The sequence below is a fragment of the Rhinolophus sinicus genome, linkage group LG12 (genome assembly GCF_036562045.2).
Source record: "Rhinolophus sinicus isolate RSC01 linkage group LG12, ASM3656204v1, whole genome shotgun sequence".
NCBI lineage: Eukaryota > Metazoa > Chordata > Mammalia > Chiroptera > Rhinolophidae > Rhinolophus > Rhinolophus sinicus.
Window position 1 is genome coordinate 51,129,044 of NC_133761.1, and position 23,818 is coordinate 51,152,861.

At 33.9% G+C, this 23,818-nt stretch overlaps 1 protein-coding gene across 12 annotated transcripts in view; it reads right to left on the minus strand.

Annotated features, from left to right (window-relative positions):
- The window catches only part of CEP170 (centrosomal protein 170), a 108,900-nt gene that overhangs the window by 55,440 nt on the left and 29,642 nt on the right, over window positions 1–23,818 (minus strand). For 8 of the 12 annotated variants that reach the window (XM_074316830.1, XM_074316828.1, XM_074316827.1 and 5 more), the window contains exons 3-7: window positions 20,887–20,976; window positions 14,026–14,107; window positions 6,847–6,902; window positions 6,588–6,750; window positions 5,346–5,480 (exon numbers count right to left, since the gene is read on the minus strand). In XM_074316830.1, coding sequence (XP_074172931.1) covers window positions 5,346–5,480; window positions 6,588–6,750; window positions 6,847–6,902; window positions 14,026–14,107; window positions 20,887–20,976 — 526 coding nt within the window. Of the gene's footprint in view, window positions 1–5,345; window positions 5,481–6,587; window positions 6,751–6,846; window positions 6,906–14,025; window positions 14,108–17,655; window positions 17,834–20,886; window positions 20,977–23,818 lie in introns of those variants that run through there. The other 4 variants (XM_074316831.1, XM_019746818.2, XM_019746814.2 and 1 more) reach the window with 2 other exon arrangements.

A 23,818-nucleotide genomic window follows, 5' to 3' on the forward strand; every position in this document is an offset into this window, starting at 1 on the left:
TGGTTATAACCAGGCAACCTGATTTAGTGGAAAGCAGGGATAAGATTTGAAATCAGATAAATCCTCTCTATTAGTCTTTAAATCTCATTTTCTTCATAGTAAAATGGAGAAATAGTTATATCTATCCATAAGATTGTTGTGAACATTTAGTGAGAAACAAACACAAAAAGGCAGCCAAAATGAGGAGAGAAATAAACATGTTCCGATGAAAGCCAGAACAAAGCTCCAAAAAGAGAACTAAACAAAATGGGGACACATGCAGAGTTCAAGACACTAGTTATAAGGATGCTCAATAAATAATCTCCATGAGAACTTCAACAAAAAGATAGGAAACATAAAAATGGAGGTAGAAAACATAAAAAAGAAACAGTCAGAAATAAAGAATACAATATCTGAAGTGAAAAATACAATAAATGTAATCAACAGCAGATCAGATGAAGCAGAGGATCAAATCAGCAATTTGGAACATAAGGTAGCAGAAAACATCCAATCAGAACAAGAAGAAGAAAAAAGATTCCAAAAAAAGGAGACTAGTTTAAGGGGCCTCTGGGACATGAAGCACACCAACATTTGCATTATAGGGGTATCAGAAGAAGAGTGAGTCAAGGAATTGAAATGTTATTTGAAGAAATAATGATGAAAAACTTCCCTAACCTGGCAAAGGAAAGAGTCATACAAGCCCAGGAAGTGCAGAGTCCCAAACAAGATGAACCCTACAGAGGCCCACAATAAGACACATCATAATTTAAATGGCAAAGAATAAAGACAAAGAGAGAATCTTAAAAGTAAAAACAAAATAAACCAGCAAGTAAAAAGCAGTTAGTTACCTACAAGAGAGCTCCCATAAGACTGTCAGCTGATTTCTCAACCAAAACTTTGTAGGCAAGAATGGATTGGCAGGAAATATTCAAAGTGATGAAAAGCAAGGACCTACAACCAAGATTCCTCTACCCAGCAAGGCTATCATTTAGAATTGAGAGACAGGGAAAGAGCTTCCCAGACAAGAAAAAGCTAAAGGAGTTCATTACCACCAAAACAGTACTACAAGAAATGTTAAAGGGACTTCTTTAAAGAAGCAAAAAAGATAAAATATATGAATAATAAAATGGCAATAATTACATCTCTACCCACAATTACTTTCATTGTAAATGGATTAAATGCTCCAATCAAAAGACACAGGAGGGCTGAATGGAAAAGAAAACAAGACCCTTATATATGCTGCCTACAACAGACTCACCTCAAATCAAAAGACACAAACAAAGTACGGGGATGGAAGAAATAGTTCATGAAAATGGAAGCAAATAAACAAAAAGTAGCAATATTTACACCACACAAAATACTCTAAAACAATGGCAATATAAGCAAAGGACTCAGGAATCCCACTTCTGGGTACTTATCCGAGGAAACCCAAAACATTTCTTTGAAGGGACACGTGCACCCATATGTTCATGGCAGCATTGTTTACAATGGCCAAGATAATGGAGATCACCTGGTGTCCATTAATGGATCAATGGATAAAAAAGAGATGGTACTTATATACAATGTAGTTATTACTCAGCCATAAAATAAAAAAAGTAATGAAATCTTGCCATCTGCAACAACATGGATGGATCTAGAGGTTATTGTGCTGAGTGGAGTAAGTCAGACAGAGAAAGACAAATACTGCATGATTTTGCTTATATGTGGAATCTAAAGAACAAAATAAACAAACAAAACAAACAAACTCATAAATACAGAGAACATTTTGAGTGTTGCCAGATGGTAGGGTGGCTGGGGGTGAATGAACAGTACAGGGATTCAGAATTACAAATTGGTAGTTGCAAAACAGTAATGGGGATATAAAGTATAGCATAAGGAATACAGTCAATAATACAATAATAACTTTGTATGATGTCAGATAGGTACTAGATTTATTGGGGTGATCAGTTAGTTCATAAGTTATATGAATGTCTAATCACTATGTTGAACACCTGAAACTAATATAATATTGTATGTCAACTATAATTGATAAATAAGAAAACTTAAAAAACAACAAAAAAATAAAACTACAAACAATAAATCTGAAACAACAGTATACTAATATAAGAAAGCAAATGAGACTCTCGTAAGTCTCTTAATCAGCTGGATCTGACAATATGCTTTAAGCGATTAAATGCAAGATATAAATCACTTAACTCCTTCTTACTCAAAAACAATCCCAAGATTATGAGGTACGTTTTGTCATCTCCCAGGCATGACACTCAGCAAGACAGGCCATATAAGCTGATAATCATTTAAGAATTTAGTTTCATTCACATAGATAAGATTGCTGCTGAATGCTTCACAGTTTGAGATTTATTTTATTATGCTGAGTTATGAGGGATTAATTTTTCATGCCAATTTGTTTTTAGAGTGTTTCTTTAAACCTTTGTACTCTACAAAGTATATCTTTTTGTAGTGATTGTGTGTGTGAAATGGTTGCTGAAATGTTAACTGATTATGGTTAAAGAGTCAAGCTGCCTGAATTCAAATCCTAGCTACACTATGTGCTAGCTGAGTGACCATGGTAAGTAAATTCACATCACTGCTCCTCAGTTTCCTTATCTATAAAATGAGGAAAATAACAACCACCTGAGAATTAAGTGATTAAACATATGCAGGATACTTAGAAAGTGTCTGGATAAAGTAAGCACCACTGAAGTATTAGCTATTATGAATCTATCATGGTTCTGTCCCCAGTACAGAAATTACACATATACTTCATTGTATTCTAGAAGTTATGTACTTTAGATTTCAAAAGTTGTTTTGTGTGTGAGAAGAGAGGAATTGATTTTTAGTGACCAGATAAAATCACTATCACAATTATTTTCAGAATTTGGCAATACTGCTGTTACATTCTGCTGTGTTTTCTCTTAACCACCTAATAATTAGTACATTCTTTCTCTCTTTTTCTCTCTCTCTCTTTCTCTCTCTCTCTCTCTCTCTCGCTCTCGCTCTCTCTCTCCTAGGTAGCTCTATTGCACAGTGATAATATTTGATTGTTGAAATAAGGAACTTAGGTTTAGATGAGAAGGCATATACACCAAATACTGAATCAAGAGTGTTACGTATTAGAATACATATATGCAGATACATCATTTAGAATTTTTTTATCATCTGATGTATGTGTAAATTTGTCTGTGGGAGAAAAGCAGGCAGGAATTAGTATAATTTATGTGGGAATGCATTGGGAGAGAGCACCAAAAACAACCGGCAGTATGACAAGGTTCTCTAAGGAAAGTGGGACAAAATTAGAGAGAACTTTGACACAAAATCTATTTGGCAAGAAAAAGACAGCTATTGTAGTTTCGTGAAAGAAAGAATAAACAGCTTACATTTATTGTGCAAAATGAACTGCAGGAGGGTTGAAACTGGAGGTAGGAAGGTCAATTATGACTCAATGGAAAAAAAAGGCAACAGAAGTAGTAACGTATTAGACAGATGAGGGGAAGGTAAGATACAGACTTCAAATAAAGTAGACATCCTTGATTGCCTTCCAATATCCATTGCTTGTTCCTCTCTCCTAAAGGAACTCCAACATTCCCAGGTACCCACTGTTTCCTGACACAGCTCACGAGCCTTAGGGGAAAATTAACCCCACACTCAGCTTCAGGGTGGGCAAGGCTGGTTTAAGGATAATCTCATAATCCTTGCTAAGGGATTTGGTTCAGTGATAAGCAGGTGACCTACTCCTGAATCTGTGAGAGGCCAATGAGGAAAGAGATGTGTTGAAACTTTGCGGGAAGTTCTTCCCATTGTGAGGGGTCTTCTAGGAGCCACCTTTGTTATTTTCTGCCTGCTGTGATCAAAGTAGTACATCCCGGACTGCTGCTGGCAGGCAGTGTGTGAGTCTGAGGGGAAACTCCCCAGCATATAGCCACTGTGGATAGAAGGGCTGAGAGACAGAGACTAGCTAGCTGATGCCACTGCTGAAAACTGCATTAACCCGTCCTGAAGAGGTTCAGAGATTTAAGCCAGGAAATGTCCTTCCTGTTTTGTCTCAGGAAGCATTTCTCTTATTTGCATCTGAGGATATGCTCACTAACACTAAGTTCCTGAGCTGGGACATGAAGAAAACAGTGCTCATCTTAAAAACAAGGAAGCTGTGATGGGAATTTATTTGCAAAGTTGACAATTTCCATTTGGGGCACTGGAAAATCAAGTTGATAAAGCCAACTTTCTGAGATATGTATCCTGGTAAAATTAGAGCATGTTTAAAGAACCAGTGTTCTTAATTCTCCAGCTAAGAACAATGTTGTCTTTATCTTGTAGATCTAGGATCAAAGGTAGAAAATTGAGAAGTCTGACTCAGAGTCAGACTTGGTTTTCCATCCAGCTCCCTGGGTGCCTGTATTTAATTCCTTCAGTTCTGGATCCTTATGTGCTGTTATCACAGAAACCGGCTGCTCCATCTTCGGCACTGATGTCTTTGCCAAGTTCTCACGTAACAGACGAGTTTATACCTCCATCTATTTCCTGGAAACCCTGATTTTCTGACTTCTGGACACTTAGCTCACTACTATACCCTCCCAGAAACAAGAATATGTTCCTTGACTATTAATCGAAGAACGTGACCTGGAATTATTTTTTCTTTCTGGCGGCTGAACTCAGCTAATCTCATTGCTACCAGATCCCCACAAACTGGACACACTGAGGTTTTAAAGAAGTTTTAATTTCATATCATGCTTCTAAACATAATATAAATCATTCATTTAAAAATATGACTATATGCTTGTCAATCCAATGAAAACACACAAAATTAGTTTGTACCTACTATTTTTAATCCTAGAATGTGACCCGGAACTATTTATTCTTTCTGGCTGCTGAACTTGGTTGGCTAACCTGATTGCTACCATATCCCCATAAATTGGACGCACTGAAGTTTTAAAGAAGTTTTAATTTCATATCATGTTTCTAAACATAATATAAATCATTCATTTAAAAATATGACGATATACTTGTCAATCTAATGAAAACACAAAATTAGTTTGCACCTACTATTTTGGTCTAATTGAAACATTTTAATAATTATTTTAAAATGTCCTATTATTAATATTTTCCCAAGTTTTAACAATCTTATAAATCAGCTGGAAAAAACATTTTAAACAAAAGTGATTTCCAAAGATATTGGAATAAATAATTTATGTGAGAATTATTCAGAATAAATTCAAATTAAAATGGCAATATCATTAAAATATTAATCAAATATTTTATATCAAATTAAAGAGTAATAGATCTCTTTTCAGGGTACACAGATTTTTTTTTTTTACTTAGATAATAAATTCTTCCCCAAATATACCCAAATCCACAGTCTAAGATTTTTTTACCTGATGTTCCAGTTTCGTGACTTTTTTCTTCCGATTTGCCATTTGACTTGAAAGCTCTTTGTTCATCCAGTTCACCATCCCCCCACCATGACGGCTGTCCATACAATGGCGTACCACGGGGCATAGCAGAAGTATCTGGAAAGAGGTGGGAAAAATCTGTCTAAAGCATATGAAACAGAAAAAAGAATATGCTTTTGCAGAATGCTAAAATTACCTGGTTGATTTACTTAATGAAAAGCAAAGTATAGTCTAGATAGCTGAACAGTACTGTAAGTTGAACAACTTAGTATTTGTGTAAGACCTTATTCAATGTTGGACATGATTGAATAAATGAAACTTTGCACTGGCTAGTACCACGTTTCCCCAAAAATAAGACCTAGCCAGACAATCAGCTCTAATGCATCTTTTGGAGCAAAAATTAATATAAGACCCGTTATTATATTATATTATAGCCGGTAACATATTATATTATATATTATATATTATATTATATTATATTATATTATATTAATGATAGTAAAATAATACTGGGTCTTACATTAATTTTTGCTCCACAAGACGCATTAGAGCTGATTGTCCAGCTAGGTCTTATTTTCAGGGAAACATGGTATGCAAACTGCTATAGCCCAATAGCTTTTTATCAGTCTTTGGTTTATAGAAATGACTCATTAAGTATAAATATAAAAAGTAAAACTAAAGTAAATTTTGGTATAAGTGATCCTTAAAAAGCTTTTTTTTTTAAAGCTGTAGGGTATTGTACAGTAACTAAACTTAAACTAACTGTTAACAGGACTAATAGATTTACATCTGAACAAATTTGGTAATGTTTATCAAATTTAAAAAATTGCTTTTGTATGAAAGAGATTTTTATATAAAGCATTTCTTACAGTTCCTGGAACATGATAAGTGATAATTATGATAATGTAGCATCATTGGATGTTTCTTGTTAATTCACTTCAGTTTTTATAATTCAGAAGAAAAAACAAACATGAAATAATAAAAATATTGTACGGTAACTTACATTTACTACCCTCAAATATTTAAACATATTAAACGCACCTACATACCAATGTCATATAATGTGTTTTGTAATGCTTTCTAGTGAAAGCACTGGCTGCTTTAAAACCCACTGTGAAATGTCATTATTATTTTTGTATGGACCTGGCCGAGTTTTTTAGAACAAAGCATGACATTTCTACATAATCAAGTATAAACATGGTATTTTCAAAGAGGGTAACTTACCCATGGCTTTTTCCTCAGATTTTAGTGCTTCTGTAGCTTTGTGCTGTACTTCTGTTGCCGTTTCTGCAACCTTGGAATCTATGCTTTTGGCACATGCAGATTTTGGTAATTCTGGTTCTGAAGACTTCTGGGACAACTGAAGCTGAATGGTAAACTTCTCATGCTATAAAACATTTAAAATCCAAGTGAAACATCCATGAGTGAAATCAACCCTAGTAAACGGTAGGTTTACAAAAGAAATAAGGAAACAACTTTTTACCTTTAGAGCTTCTTCAGGGACCCTCATTTCTCCTCGTACTACAGTGAAAAGATTAGTATGTAAACGGGGCTAAGGAAGAATACGCTTTCTAAATTCTGATAATCAAGCTTATTAAAATAATCAAAGACAAATTTAAAAATTGTCATATTTTTAAACAGGTAATTACAGCAAACTTCTATTTCCCTAAGAGTTAAATGTTAAATAGTATGCTCAAAAATATAAAATTTTCATTCTTTTTTCCAGCTTAGCTCCGGGGAACTTCTTGGTTATGAATATTGTCATAGGCTGTGAGTGTTCATTTTTAAATACTAAAGAAAATCTTAAAATCTAACAAGTAATTCTAAATTTAGGTAATTATGACCTTCAAGAAGTAAATAACTGGATAATTAATCACAGCACAAAAAGACATTTTCAGTTCTCAGTAACAATATGATTGCAAGGAAAAAAAAAGCACCTGGATCAAATTATATTGATAGCTAATCACAAAATGTAAAAGGAAGTATCTCATCAGTGATTACCCAACCTTTAATTCTGAAGTAATTCAATGACTCAAGATTCCACAGGCATCGATAAAAATAAAGTTCATTTTGAAAATGCAAAAGAAATGCTATAATTAGGGTCCTTACATCAACCACAACCACCCCTCTTCCTAAGAAATTGCAATCAGGGTCAGATTACATTGTCAAACAACTGATTCTATACGGATTAGAACCAAGTACTAGGTATAATGAATGCTTTCATTATTATGCCCAAAAGAACAATGCCTCTGTATATTAAAAACATCTTTCACTAAACAGTAGAGGTCACATTTCCCATCATTACTTAACCCTGTAATGAAAGGACTTTTATAACCATGTATTGAATTCCATTCTTTACCAATTCAGAGCACTCATGACTTCAAGGTTAGAAAGCTATAATTACCACGACTACCTGGGGGGAAAGACTTCTAACACATAAGGAGCAGTACACTTGTTAACAAGTATTTAACCTATATTTCTACTCATTAAAATAATAAAAATTCAGATTTGTAAAGAACTTTGAAAAGCTTTGGGGACTGTCCTTTTCAATTCCATTACCCTGGCTTCCTATTCCACAGTTAAAGAACTTTTGGACTGGAGGGACAGAACCCAAAGACGACAACTTAGTCAACTGACTGTAGTCCGCGGCTTCTGTCACTGCATATGGCTTCCTACAGTTGTGAAATATTAAAACTTTCCTTGTTTTAACATACATATGCTGGTAAATATTTGCTGGTATATATAGAAGTGTATACTTCACAACTAAATGTATTCACTGGAAAATAAGTCTAGTAATTTTGTCTATCCCCAAGAAACCCAAGAAACTCGTTAACAGCTGGAGAAGATTTATACCATTCTTACATTTTCAATGGGAAACACGGCATCTTTAAAAAAATGAAAACCATTTCTATTTTTTTCAGTGGGAAACACACATTTTAGCCTGCTGTGAGGATTTCTTGGTGATGATTTCCAGGGGAAACTTGAGACAGGCCATACATCTTAGGTTTAAACACTTTACCTATAAAAAAGTTTTCTGGGTGTGGGACTGAAGAATCAAGAATCCTCTTGTTTAGGTCATGAATTTACCTGAGCATTCGGGTATGACTATGGTTGTCCTAGTTCCAGCTTTTACCCCCAGCTTACCTACCATCTTCCTGGTGGTTCAAACCTAAGTGACTGTTTTTAACTTGCTAATTAAATAAAATGTCAAACTAAGGCACAATTACACATGTCAGTAAGATAAAAAACACACAATACAGTGTTGTTAACTATAGTCATATGTCAATTATAGAGGATATTATGCTAAGTGAAATAAGTCAGAGTGAGAAAGATAGATACCATATGATCCCACTTATATGTAGAATCTAAAGAATAGAATAAATGAACAAACAAAACGGAAATAGACTCGTGGATACTGAGAACAAACTGATAGTTGCTAGAAGGGAGGGATGGGTGAGAAAGGTGAAGACATTAGGAAGTACAAATTGGTAGTTACAAAATAGTCACAGGGATGTGTAATACAGTATGGGAAATACGGTCCATAATATTGTGAAAACTATGTACAGTTTCAGATGGACACCAAACTTACAGGGTGATCACTTCATAAATTATATACATGCCTAACCACTACACTTGCTGTACAACTGAAACTAATATAATATGGAATGTCAATTATAATGAATGTCAACTATAACTAAAAAATATAGTCATGGCATGTACAGTATAGCGAATATAGTCAATGGTATTTTGTAATAATAGCTATGTATGGTGTCATAAGAGTCGTAGACTTGTTGGGGTTGTCACTTTGTGAGGGGTATAAATATCTAATCACTATGCTGTTTTGTATACCTGAAACTAGTAACAAAAATTCCAAAAAGTAAATTACAAAAAGTTTAAATTCTTGTTTATTAAAAATCATAATATTTATAGGTTATGTCCCCATTTCTTTACGTAAGACTATGATTGTTATTCTAAGTCATCCCGATGCTCAATTTATTCAGGAAATGTTTACCTAAACATGGGATCATGGAAACATCTGTATACTAGAAATGTGTTCTAAGATACCATCTTTTATCTTAATGACAATTAAGGTTAAAAAGAGAACAAAATTTTAAACAGTTTTAGTTACTCCTAGGGTTCTGGCTTTAAAATACGTTTTCAGATATTATTGTGAGCACATCTTTCAAAAATTATTTGTAAAATTAAGTCATTAATTTGTTTCACTGAGGAGATACCAATCACAGAATAGGGGAAATTTTAAAAAATTTCCTAAATATTACATAATGAGCTTTTATTATTTGGGACAAGATTTCCAGTGTTATAAGGTTTCAGAAAGTGCTGTATCCTCAAACGATTTAGATGGGTATTAATATAACATTCTCTGAAATACTAGAATATATCACTAAAAAGTGTAATTCTCATAGTGTTGAAGACACTGATGTCAGATAAATGAGAATATTTGAATGCAATTATTTTATACAATGAAAAAAACTGGAAGCGTTTTTTTCTAAATATGTATATTTTATGTGTGATTTAAAAATAGATAAACAAGAAGGTCATCTTTAATAATTCTCCTTAAAGTTAGCCCAGAACTTTTCTTTTTGAATTTCCTTAGGAGTATGGGAATCTTCGTTTATTTGACTACATTTGATAATGAAATATACAATTATGCTACACAGGTTCATGCTGTACTAAGAAGGCAGAAGGTGCCAAAGGTTTTTAAAAAGTTATGGTAGAAAACCTTTCACAAAGTTTTAATCTATTAATTTTGTCTGTATATTCCAAAAAATATATTTTAGCAGATGAATACCTTGTCCACGTTATAGAAGACCCTATTCTATAGGAACGTAGTGTTTCAACAACTGATTGTAACTTTTCTTCTCTGACTTTATTTTTTTATCTAATGGCTCATTTCAATCTGTTAAATTTAGTTCTTTTAAGCTCTGAGAAATGTCGTATATTTTTAAGAAAATTGGAAAAGTGTGATTTTTTTGTGGATATAAACCACATGAATCAGAAAAAAACCTTAACTTCTCTGAATGAAGAGGAAATTTTTAATGTTTATCCCCCCTTCATCATTTTAGCAGCCATTATCTGGACTCCCATACAAACAATGCTACATACAGTATTCCGAGTATAGATAAATCATGATCTTAGAAGCTATGAAAACGATTTTTACCTTGTTTCTAATATGATTAACCTAATTATTTTGTGGGCCATTATGGCAGAAGCAGACAACCTTGGGAAAAGAGAATTCCATTTTTATATATGTAATTACATATAATACATATAATAATTACATATAATATTTTATAATAACTCATATGACTGGGATGGTGAGGAGGGGGAGATCTGGAGAATTAAAGTACTTAAGTGATGTTTAATAAATCATTTTTAACTAAGCACAGAAACCATACCAAACTGATTTTCCTTCCTCCCAGCTCACTAGTGGTTCCTTCTTAGTCTTTTATACTAGTCCCTCATCTCTCCCTCCTCTTAATGATGGAATGTACCAGTTTTGCATCTTATCAATCTATATTCACACCCTTGGTGATCCCATTTGTTCTCAGGTTTTAAATAAAAGTCCCCAAATTTCTGTCCTCCCCTGGATTCAACTTGTATATTTAAAATGTCCAAACTCCACTTATCAGACTTCAGCTTTGGGCCAAGACATCTTAAAATAACAAAAATATGGACAAAATATATGAAATAACAGTTATCAAGACAAGCAATATCAGGCAACAAAAGACAGTGATTCCTGGAATGTTAAGTCCAGTCACTACCCTAGTTCACTACCTTAAGAGGGCTTCCAGGTCACACTAGGAGAGGTAATCCAGGCAGAGCCTGGAAGGTTGCCTGGAGGAAACTGGGTCGAGACTCTGGAAGAAGGTGACTAGAGTTCATGGGACTGTGTGCTGAAGAAAAGAAAGCTGCCAGGGAAGGAATTCCAGACGTTTTAAGAGGGTCTTGCTCAAGTACGCAACTGAGTACTGATGAGCACATCATACTCAAATATGAGAAAACTACTACCTAGGGCAGTGGCAAGAACCATCTGAAAGTATGAAAATAGTGCCCAGTGCTCACACAGGGTCTGGAACAGTAAACCTCATGAATCATCGGTTACTGGACAATGCAGAGGTCAGCCATTTTTTTTTTTTTTTTCTGTAAGGGGCCAGACAGTAAATATTTGATGTTTTTTGTAGATCATATGATATCTGTTGCAACTTCTCAACTCTCCTGTGGTAGTGCAAAAGCAGCCATAGAAATAAGTAAATGAGTGGGTGTGACTGTGTTCCAATAAAACTTTATTTACAAATACAGGCTGAGGGCTAGATTAGCCAATGAGTTTGCTGATCCCTATAGTAGAGTACAGAGAAAGGTCCTGCCTGTGTAGTGCGGAATAATCAGCCCCAGACTAATCTTAGAAGCCTAGCAAATCTTAAAAGCAAGACCCAAAGTGATAAAACTATTTCCAAGTAACCTGTGTCTCAAAACAAAGTTCAACAATATTTAAATACAAAATATGCATACAATACCTATCAAAGTAAAATTCACATTATCTGCCATCCAACCAAAAATTACTAAGCTTGTAAAAATCAAGCCATTGAAACTCATACAGAACTGACATTGATGTCAACAAAGATGCCAAAAGTTAAATTATAATTGCATTCTTATGTTCAAAAAGTTATGTAGAAATGTGGAAGATATCGAAAACAAAATCCAAATTGCACATCTATATATGAAAACTATACAGATTAGACATCACCAAAAAAAACTGGTAAACTTGAAGACACAGCAGTAACAACAATTCAAATTGAAACACAGACAGAACACATAATTAAGAAAAGAAATTAAACAGAACATAAGTAAGATGGGAGATGACTTCAAGTATCCTAATAAACATTTAATTGAAGTCCTTGAAGGAAAAGGGAATAGGACAGAAAAAAATAGTTAACAGAAATAATGGCTGAAAATTTTTCTAAATTTGATTAAAACTATAAACTTATAGATCCACGAAGTCCAACAAATCCCAAGCACAAGACATATGAAGAAAACTATACCAAGGAACATCATACTCAAATTGCTCAAAACCAGGGATTAAGGGAAACGATGCAAGTGAAAATAGGGGAGTAACATCTTTAAAGTACTGAAAGAAATGAAATGTCACCCAGAATTTTTGTTTAGAATTCGGAAAGCAGTAACTTGCAATAACTAAGATGAAATACTTTTCCAGATAAAAAGCTGAAAGAATTCATCACCAGCAGAACTATACTGAAAGAAATGTTAAAGGAAGCCCTCAGGCAGAAGAAAATGATACTAGATGAAAATATGAGTCTATAACAAGGAATGAAGAACATGAGAAAAGGTAGCTACATTGGTTTAAGATATGCGTACACTGGACATAAAAATAGAAAACATTTTTCTTATCATTTAAATCCCTTTAAAAGATAAGTGATTTTTGCTAACAACAAAGGAGTTACATTCTGGTCTATCCTGCTCTTCACTGGTTTCAGCCACACTGACTTTTCATGTTGTTCTTCAAACAAGCCAAACACGTTCCTGCTTCAAGCCCTTTGCCCTTAACACTGCATTTTATGGTACATATTTTAAAAAGGATTTAAAATACATAACTCAAAAGTATTAATGTTTAACAGTTTCACTTTTCATATGTTCCTTTGGCTCTACAACTGGAATGGTAAAGTGATGTGCAAAACTATTTTTTCATAAAGTTTAAGTTAAACATAAAATAAAAACTAGTTATGCTCTGAGAACAATTTTAAAGTGTTAATACATTTAAATATCCACTCTACTTGCTGAGACTACATTTTCTCTGCAGAATGATAAAACTCCATCGAAGCCAATATGTTTAATACATTCCTTAATACTGAAGTCCAGATAAATGTAGTAATGGAAAAAAATTAAAACTGAAGGAAAACATTCAGCATAATGTAGAATACCTATATTTTAATACCTGCATAATGTAGAATACCTGTATTTAAATAAGTCCATTTTACAAAGTTTTTGCTTAGTATGAATAGAAATGTTTTTATTCTTCTCCAATCAACCACATCCCTTCTCTTCTCTAGTGATTCTTTACCCTATCCTAGGTAGTAGAACACACTCATGTTCCTGTTCAGGTCTTAGAATCCTATTTTTAAATACACACTAAGTGGATAAAAATTTTGAATTAAATAGGCAGCAGAGATGGAATAAATAAAATGGAATAAAAGTGGGGAAGGAAGGAGAGGCAGGGTTAAATTCGTACATTCCTCTGGGGCGGTATCTGTGCCATTATCGTCCAACAACAACAAAAATATCCCTGGGCTGGGCTAATATTAAACACTTCTGTCCTCTCCTCAGTACATTCTTTGATACCCAAATTACATATGCAGCAGCACTGCAGGGAGACCTCTGCTGAAACTATATATAGAGAGAAGGAGGGAAAAATAGTTGTGTCCATCAATTTTTCCAGGATTATTTTTAGGAACAGATATAGTAACAAAAAATATGTATATTATTTTTAAACATGTATTTTAGCATGGGAAGGCACAGAGACTTCTAACATTCCTATATTGTGAATTTTTATATCTCAAGAAATGTTCATTTATACCAGAGTAAAGATTTTCTGAATATTTAATAAATGTACAAAATCATATAAGGATATCATATCCAAATCTCAGCTTATCTTCAAGTTTCAAAGTGATATAAGTCTGTTCTGGAATCCTTACATCATTCACAAAAGTCTGTAAGAAAAAAAAAGAGGTTATATGTAAAGTATTAATTACTACATTTCAGATCAGCAAACACTCCAAACTGATACTGAGAAGTACATATCACATGGTGGGTAATACAGTTCGTGTATCATAACATGTGTCATGCATCTTACACGCGGATAAAGGATTTCATACTCAGCCCTGTATTATTATTACTGCTAACACACCAAGAACCAGGTCGCTGTTCTCTAAGTGCGCCATGCTGCCCAGACAAATTTAGGCTCCTAAAAATGATGTCAAGAAAAGCCCCTACTCAGAAGCTGGCAAACTGTAAAGGGTAAAATACTTAACTCTCGATCATCAGGGTGTACTGAACTCAGTTTTAGCTTTTTTGGCCAATTCTAATTATTTCTGAGAATTGGTATTTCATTACTTTTATTCTTCGAATTTTTCAAAATAACAAAAAGAAAATTTACTTTAAAGAAAATGAATAAAACACATTCTATTTTACAACTGCCATATGAGTCCTTTGGACCCGTTTATGAATCTTAAATACATATGGGATCTTAGTGATCTTATTTTTCCTGTATCTTGAAACATTCTGCTATTTCATCATCCTGTAATTATTTCATCATTACTCATCAATTATTTCTAACTATGCTAAAAATGACCAAAATAAAACAGAATAATGAATTACCTAAAATATCACTATCCAACAGAAATATACTGCAAGCCACACGTATACTATTAAGTTTTCTAGTAGGCACATTAAAAAGCTAAAAAGAAAGCGGTAAAATTAGTTTAATACTATACTTTTAATTTAATCTACATGTCCAAAGTAGTACTATTTTAACAAATAGTCAATATAAAAATTAACAAGATATTTTAAATTCTTTTTTTGTACTTTTTTTAGACCATTCACATTTCAAGCGCTCAATAGCCACATTGGGCAGTGGCTACTGTTGTGAAAAACAGAGACATAGCAGGATGATGCAATCATGAAATAAATCATTTATTGCACCAACCTCCAGTTTTCTTACAGCATTACTCAAAATATTGCACCATCTTTCCAAGAAAACATAAAAGACATCTGGAGATACTATCTTTGTCCTTTACCCCCCGCCACCTACCAAAGAGCACAACTGAGAATTCAGAATTTTTCATTTAACATCCATAAAAGCAAGGTGAAAACAGACACGAAGATCTTTCACAATTATAAGATGAATACAAAAAGACAGCAGCAAAATATCAGACCATGAGTCTTCAGATGAAGATAACCCTAAATGGATTTTCTCAAATGTAAGAATTTTCTCTAACAAAAGACAGAAGAATGTTCCTAATGACAAAAAATACAAAAAATACATATACTGTTCTTCCAGTTAGCCATTCAATAAGAAGAATCATGCGCTATTTTCAACAAAAACCTAAGCCATTATGTATTTTAAAAGAAATTTTGACAGTATTCTTTCATTTTATTGATGTTTGTGTTCCAACACTTATTTGATTTAGTTCATAAGTGTACAAATGCTCAAGGAAGGTATCTATACAAAGGTAACTAGAAGGAAAGAAGTGATGTAGAAATAAAATTAGTGGACTGATTTGTTGTTTATAAACCTAAAAATAAGAAATGTTCTGCAATTTTTGAAGAAGATGGCCATCTCTTAAAAAAATTTTAAGCTGTCCAAGTCTTTAAAATAATGTATTTTGACAATGTAAGAGGAAGAAGAACTAGAAATGATGATAAACTAGATACCAGCTAGAGATGTACTTGAAATCTGAATTTGATATTTATATATGGATATAAATGTTCCAGGTGAATGCATGGCAACTGATTAGTTAGTGGTGCTCAATGAACATGAAATATTTTGTGTATTTATGTACCTTTCAAAGTCAGAAAAATATGGAATAAAAATTTGAATTTGTCATGACTAATTTTAACTAAAATTTCAAGTTGTTTTTCATTATCCTTTTATGCTTAGTTGTATAAACTATTTGTAAATGAACAAAGGGTCCATTGGAGACAGATGGTAAATGATAATGACTGTTATTCTTGGCATACTGGAAGTTAAAGACCTAGAATTTGCTAGATTTATAGAACACAGAACAATGTTATACTTAATTGCCCAGAATGCAGACACCATGTAAATACCCGACAAGTTTTTCTTTGATAAGTTGAAACTTTAAAAATTACTTTACTCTTTCCTTTTGAATTCCATTTTTTCACCTTCTATTTTACTAGATTTGAGATGGATAAACACTTGGGAAGGGTCCCTCCATGGTAAGGAAGTTTAGAAGGATCCTGAACGATGTACAGTAAAATATATCAGGGGATTATGTTATTAGGGTTATATAGTTTTTAAGTCTACAGAAAAAATTAGAAGTTGTGATTTTTATTTCCAGCACAGATAATATGGAGACAGAGGAATACTGCTAAAATTCGAGATCACACCTTGGCATGATTTATGAGTAATCCTAAATGACAAGCTTTTAACACGCTTCATAGAAAGGTCTAAATGTTAATAAAAAGAAAATTCAAAGGCTTCAGCACTTCTAAACACTAATTTCAGGTTCATTTCCAAAGCAAACATTTTAGTGTTTTAAAACTTACATCTTGAATTTACCAAAATGTTCTATGTATAATTACAAAACAAAAAAGCTGAGGAAAATGACAGAAAAGAGAAGAATAGAAGAAAATATTAATTCACTGATGTTTGGTAGCAGAAGATAAATAATTATGTATACTATGCAAGAGGAATGTCACAGTTATGAGCCAATTTTATTTAAAACTACCTCAATGTAAAACACCATATTTACTCAAAATGGTGAAGATGACCTATAAGATTCATTTTAAAGCTTAAAACTGCTCAATTCTCCTAATTATTAAGCCTCTATTGTTTGTTTAACATACACTAGGTATTTTCAGAGATCAAGAAACATATACTTTTAACATGCTGGCATTTATGAGAGAAATATTCCCTAAGGTCTAAAAAGGCTTAGAAAATATAAGCTAGACACAAAGTTTTAGCTCACAAAACTGCAAGTGAAAACATCTGGAGGAAAATATGTGTAGTCTCCTGAAGGTCCAAAGTAATAAAAGGAGAAAATTTCAAAGAACAACACATGCAAAAATCATTGTATTAAAGCAATTACAAAGCATTTTCATACATTAAATATGGACAGAAAAATAGATTTTTTTTTTCTTATGTCAGTGTCATTTGATCAGACCTCTATCTGGTAGGCAGGACAGATAAGGACAATGAGACACAGACAGTGAAGTAACAATCAAGATCTGAGTTGAGAAGTGGAATTGCTGGGATTCAGATGCAGGCCTCTGAGCTACAGATCTCACGCTCTCGCCACATCACAGAAGCTTGGGTGTCCAAGCCAGGCCAGCTGCCCACACTCCTCCATGCAAACCACTAACCTCACAGAAATAACCGAACTAGATAAATACCTATTTAATTCACATACAACTAAATTATATAATTGATAGGATAACATCACATAACCACCACATATTATATTAATGCTCGTGGAAATGTGAGCGGCGTGGCCAGGAGCACAACCACTTCACTCACATTGCCAGCGACAACTCTCCTCTTCTTTCAGAACCATTCCTTTATGTCTTCCCCACTCTAGCGCACTCTGGTCTGATGCTGGCAGGAACTCCAGTGTGAAAGGAGGACAGAGCTGGGGTTGGAACTCAGGGAGCTGAGGAGCAGCCTGGTAACAAAAAGCGGAGCTGGGAGGGATGGCGGTGGTACCACGTTGGGCCTGGTGCTATCAGAGGGCACATGCTCCGGGGGAGCGAGGAGGCAGGAAGAACGGAAGGCAAATAAGGCTTCTCAAGGGGCTTGTACGGAAATTACCCAACTACCACATCAGCTCCAGAACCAGTTCCAGCTTACCCAGGCAGAGCGACCTCATTTCTGGTAGCAATAACATCAAGTGTAGATCTAGGTCCCGTGGGATTATATTTTAGGGTACAGTGAAAGGGAGAAGGAGTGGAAGTCACAAGTAGAGTTATTTATAAATTGAGTCTAGTTGGTAAATGCTTTAAAATACACACACACACACAGTATATTTATTGAATAGGCTACAGGGTGCAAACCTTGTTTTAACTGCTTTTCTTACCATAACACCAATAACACTGAAGAGTGGTTATTATTAAAAGCGTTTAAACTTAATTTATTTATAGCTTCACAACCTGAGCGGACTATCATTTTACTATTTCTATTAAAAAATTGAGGAACAGAAAAATGCAGCAACCTGTCTAAGGTTACATCACTAGTACGAATTAAGCAGGGCTCATAACCACTACATGTGTCCCCTTACTTCTGAAATCACTACTTTTAACCTGATGCGCAAATTTCTACAAGTTTATGAATATTAAGAGTAAGTAGGCTGTGAACAATAGTCTACAAATTCTCTTAGGAATAAAATGCATGCTAGTTGGCAGTTCATAGACTTTGGCTACCAAAGTCAATCCTGGCATATTTTCTAGGCTGTTACTTGGGTAACAGTACATTTATCATTTGTGTAATGCTTTGAAGTTCTGGAACAGTCACACACCACATGTACTGTCACATTTAATCCTCACAATACTACAAAGTGGGAATTATTGTTTCACTATTTTAAAGCTAAAGCAAGGTAAATAAATTTTGCATTGAGTCTTCAAACTCAAAACTTCAACTCATTAAATTTTCATACAACTTTGAGAACTAATAGGAATAGATATGAGGAAACCAAAGTTCAGGGAAATTCATTTGTCCCGGGTTATACCACTGGTAAATTACAGACTGATATTCAAATCCAGGTCCTGATTTCAAGTTCAAAATGCAGATTTGCTCTCTGAGTTATTGTATTTCATAAAATCATTTAACATAATGAAATTATGAGAAAGGTCAGCCTACAGAAACTTAGAAGTTAATATTTCACCTGATTTCTTTTACAACCAACACCAATTAATTTTTATATTTGATCAGTCTCTTAAAAAGTACACTGTGATGTAATTCTCACTTATTATTTTCCAAGATAAGAATGCAAAGACACATTTGAACAGCACTGTGGTCAAGATGAAACTTTCTAGGCTTAAAAACAGGATGTAACATTGTTAACATATTTTACATGCAGAAGTAGATTAAAAGTTTTCACTGTAAAGTCCCTCATATAGAAAATTAATTTAATTCCATTCAAAAAAGATTTATTGGGTTCATGCACTGTGCAGAGCCCTGAGCTAGGCGCTGTGATATATTTATAAATGCAAAAGACATATGAACTGTTAGGAGCGCATAACGAATCACAGCAACAGATAATGCAAAAGTAGATTTAATACAAGGCTGATACTCAAGCACCCAAAATAGAGATTAAAACAAACGGTTGTAGGTGTGGAGAAAGAAGGAAACAATTTTGCAAATAGGAGCTGGAAATCAAAACTGCTTGTTTATATATGCCTCATGTTAAAACAGTTTCCACCTAGTTTGCCTATCACTTTCTACTTTCATCCATTCAACTTGTTAACAATATCAGCAAGTTAATATCCCCAAATACCTTTTCTTTGCTCCCTTCAGAAAAAAGTGGAATTTTGGTTTTACTTTAAAAAATAAGTATGAATTTTATAAATTATAAGGCAGATTGGAGAAGTACTAGGCTGAAGAAAATCTAACAAATTCTTTGGAGGAGAGAGTATAGTATGAAACTACTGTTTTGGAAGCATGGCAAGGGAAAGTGTGATGTAGCATGAATCTGGAAATGTGGGTGATGCCAATTGTGAGCTATTTCAGGTCAAACCTGAAGAATTTAGACTTAATTCTATGTGCCTGAGAATCAAATAAAGGCTTGAATAAAACCAACAGGAAAACATGCCTACAAAAAAAGTATCTCGAATACATACAAAGTCCTTCAGTAGCAGGCCAATTCAGAACAAGAAAAAATGTTTTACTGTATTTGCCAAATTTCTGCATATGTTTTCTACATGTTTAATGTATGTTTTGAAAAGCAGTAGCACTTAAAAGCAGTTGGAATACATTTAGTTTCTGTTAAAATCATTTTAAGATATTCAACAACACAGATATGAACAATACGGTATTTGCTTATGCTAGCAGAGCCATAAGAAAAGTAGTAAGACAAATTATTCAGTACTTCAGTATTCTCTTATTATGTGGCTAATTACACTTTTCCAATGTCGAAAGATCAATGGAAGAATTAGGGAAAAATTTACTACAGTAACACAAAAAATATCTTCAAAGTAGGAATCCAAAGAAGCAGTAATGAACACTGGTGGTTAGATCACATAACCATATTTGTTAAGGTAAATGGATGTGTTTCACTTCTTTTTACTCTAGTATAGAAGGTTCTAGAGGTCCTCCATCATCTGGTACCAAACCATATTTCCACCTTTATTTTCTAAAGTTAACCCACGATTCTCTGTCTCCCACGAGTGCTGTTTTTTTGCATTCTTACTGCTATGCCTTACGGCTGTTTTCCCACACATAAATTTCAAGCCATTAAGAGAGATAAAGCTTTCATCTAATCTCCATAAAGAAGTCTTTTTAAACATAACAGATAATAATCAAGAACCTCCTGAATTCTTGTAAGTATTTACTACCTATACAGTTTCATGAGAACATGGACTAGTTTCACATTCTATTGCATGGTCCCCAAAGTGCTATGTACCTAGCAAATATTTAAAAGTAAAATGGAAACTTAAGAAAAGGAAATACAATACAAACAGAAAATGTAATCTCATTTGTCTTCTTACAACATTAAATTTATATTCAAATAAAACAAAAAATAAGCTCTTTACTTACCCCATTTAGGCTGCCCAAATCTTTGACCAAATGTTCATCCGTAGAGGCATCATAATTGATTACAGCATGTTGCTTATCCACACTACGAGACTGAAAGAAAATTTTTAAAGTTAATAAATAGGAGAATATATGGGAATAAATAACACACACACAAATTTTGGGCTAGATACTTTGTATTAATAGGATAGTAGACAAATATAGGAAAATATCAAAGTAAAAGTGGATTAAATGACATTTAAACTGTGTTACTATATAACGCAAATTTGGCACTCCCCAATGAGGAATGCAGCCATGATTTTAAGACATTCTTTTCTACCAAATTCACACATCCTACTTTTGAGAGAATTTAAATCAGCTGACTTTGTTGACTATACGAGTAATTTTTTTAAATTTCAAACTGTTATATGGTAATCATGAATTTTATGTTTTATGCATCGTATTGTAAAAAAAAAAAAAAAAAAAAAAATTACCCTACAGGATTTTCTTCTTTAATACCTAAAACTACAACATAAATTAAGTACTCCAAAGGTAAGAGAAAAGGGATACAACATGCCATCTTCCTGAATAAAATTATCTTCACATAGATTGTAAAACTGAAATTCATGAAAGAGCTCTGACAGGGAAAAACAGCGAAAGTCAAAAAGAATTCAAATGGCAAACTGTTTTTTGAAAATTGCTTTTAATTCTCTTTAAAGTTCTCACCCTCAGCTCCCTCTCTCCAGAGCTTAGTGAACTGTTTGCAGGTGGAAGTACCTGAAAGATAAACTCTAAGCCTGTGCAAAGTTTTACTGAAAGGAAGCATATACATCTATAGTCACAGGAAGAAATAGTCTGAGAACCACTGAATCTGAACTCAGTTAACAGTTTATTACAGGGTTACCACAAGAATCTTGGTACACTAAAAAGCAAGAAGTATCCAAAATGGAGAAGACACGTGACTTCCAGTTTCCAGTTCAACATAGAGAGTTTGGAAGTCATCGCTCTCATCCTCAAAACAACAAAAAAGGTAACCAAACTGACAATCAAAAACTCATTTTATTTTCATCAAAGAACTGAGGTCATAAGGCCAATTGCCAACCTGAAAACTGGAGAGACAGGTGAATACAGAGAATGACAGAGTACTAGGAGCAGAAACCACTGCTGCAGGCAGCAAGTGGTAGAAAAACTTAAAGGTAACTAACTGCTGGAGATTTGCATGTGAACTAGCTTAAGAGATAAAAACACTCAGGGCACCGCCTTGAGAGGACATTGCATTTTCATGAGCTTTATCTCCAGAAGGCTCACAAAAATCTCAGAGGGAAGATAGGAGAAAAGTCTTCTGCTTCAGGAAGGGTGAGGGGAAAAGTAACCTTAATGAAATATAGCCGGAAGATTCTGTTCTCGTCACCAATGGCCTTCCCTCAAGGAAAACTATTTTACCAGAGCTCAACCAACATAGGTTTTACCAGAGTCTAACTGACATGGGAGAATGGAAATTCCCAACTTCAGCCTCCCTGTCTTACCCAAGAATGAGGACAGAAAGAAAAAACAAACAAACAAAAATTCATAGAATTATAGAATGCTTCCCCTCTCCACAAACCTTACCATCGCATCAACAGAGACTTACAAATATATATAATAATAAGGGATTACAATGGGAAAAAAACAAAGCTCAGACAATTTAAGAAGGAGTCTCTAGGGAAACTCAAAGACAACAGGAGACAGCAAAAGGGGCACTTACAGGAAATGTTAACTAACCTCTGACACTTTTAGCTAAAGCAAACAGAGCTTAACTCTTAGCCACATAAACAAAAGGGGGAGAAGGTCAGCAATTAATAAACTAACAAGTCAGATGTAAATACTAGTTGAAATGATACTTTCCAAGTAAATATTACTAAAACTAAAAGCCCCTTCCCCAATTAGCTTAAACTCTAGTTTGAAAAAGTTTTGGTGTTTCCTTCTGGAATACAAACCTCTATATTGAAGTAACTGACATTAGGAAGAAACAGTGCGTGACCTAAAACAATCTTCCAACAAAACCTAAACATTAATCATACATACACTCTTGTTCTTCTCAAAAATTTTAAAGATTGTTTTCTGGTTTTATTTTGTTTTTTTCTCTGAAATCTCAATTTCTCTAGGACAAATTGCAAATCTCAGAATTAACAGGAACTTTATAAACAGTAGTATCACCGCCATTTCTCTGTATCTCAACTGGAAACCCATCTGTTATGGCAAGTTACAGGTGTAACCACTGTAAAACATCTGCATTAAATCTAAAAATTACTTAAACTTCATTTTGGTTTTTATTGTTGTACTTGTTGTTCTGTTTAAATTAATCAAGTACTAAATTCAGTTATTAGGGTTATAAGAAGGAAATGCAGTACCACTAGAAAAATAATTTCTCATTATGGATTTATGAAGCTGAATTAGTCTAAATATAAAAATCTCTATATGTTGTAAGGCAAGTGAGATTTCAAGTATATGTAGGCTCTCAATAAATATTGAATGGATCATCATAAATAATCTCTCTGTGAGGAGAATATAAAGAAAAAGTCCTTAGAAGCGTGTACTGAAATTCACGGAGAAAACTCTAGAAGAGAGTTGAGAAAAGGAAAATCACAAAGAAAAGTGAAAAGTTACTATTAGATATGAGAACCAAGTGAACCGGCTGCTCGTGGAGCCAAGGAATGGCAGCTTTTCAGGGAAGAGGAACATGTGGATCAGACATACATAGAAAAAATGGTTTGAGGAGAAATAATTGGGAGACGTCACTTCACTAAGTTCACAACTAGCTAGAAACCTGGAAGACCCTAAATTTCATATTCATTCACCCTGCTCTAAAATTGTTTAAATAAGGGGTTAAATAAGTATAAGAACACCCACTAGAAAATGTAGAACATATGAAAGACATAAGAGAATAACAGAGTATACTGAGTTGAGATGCCACTCC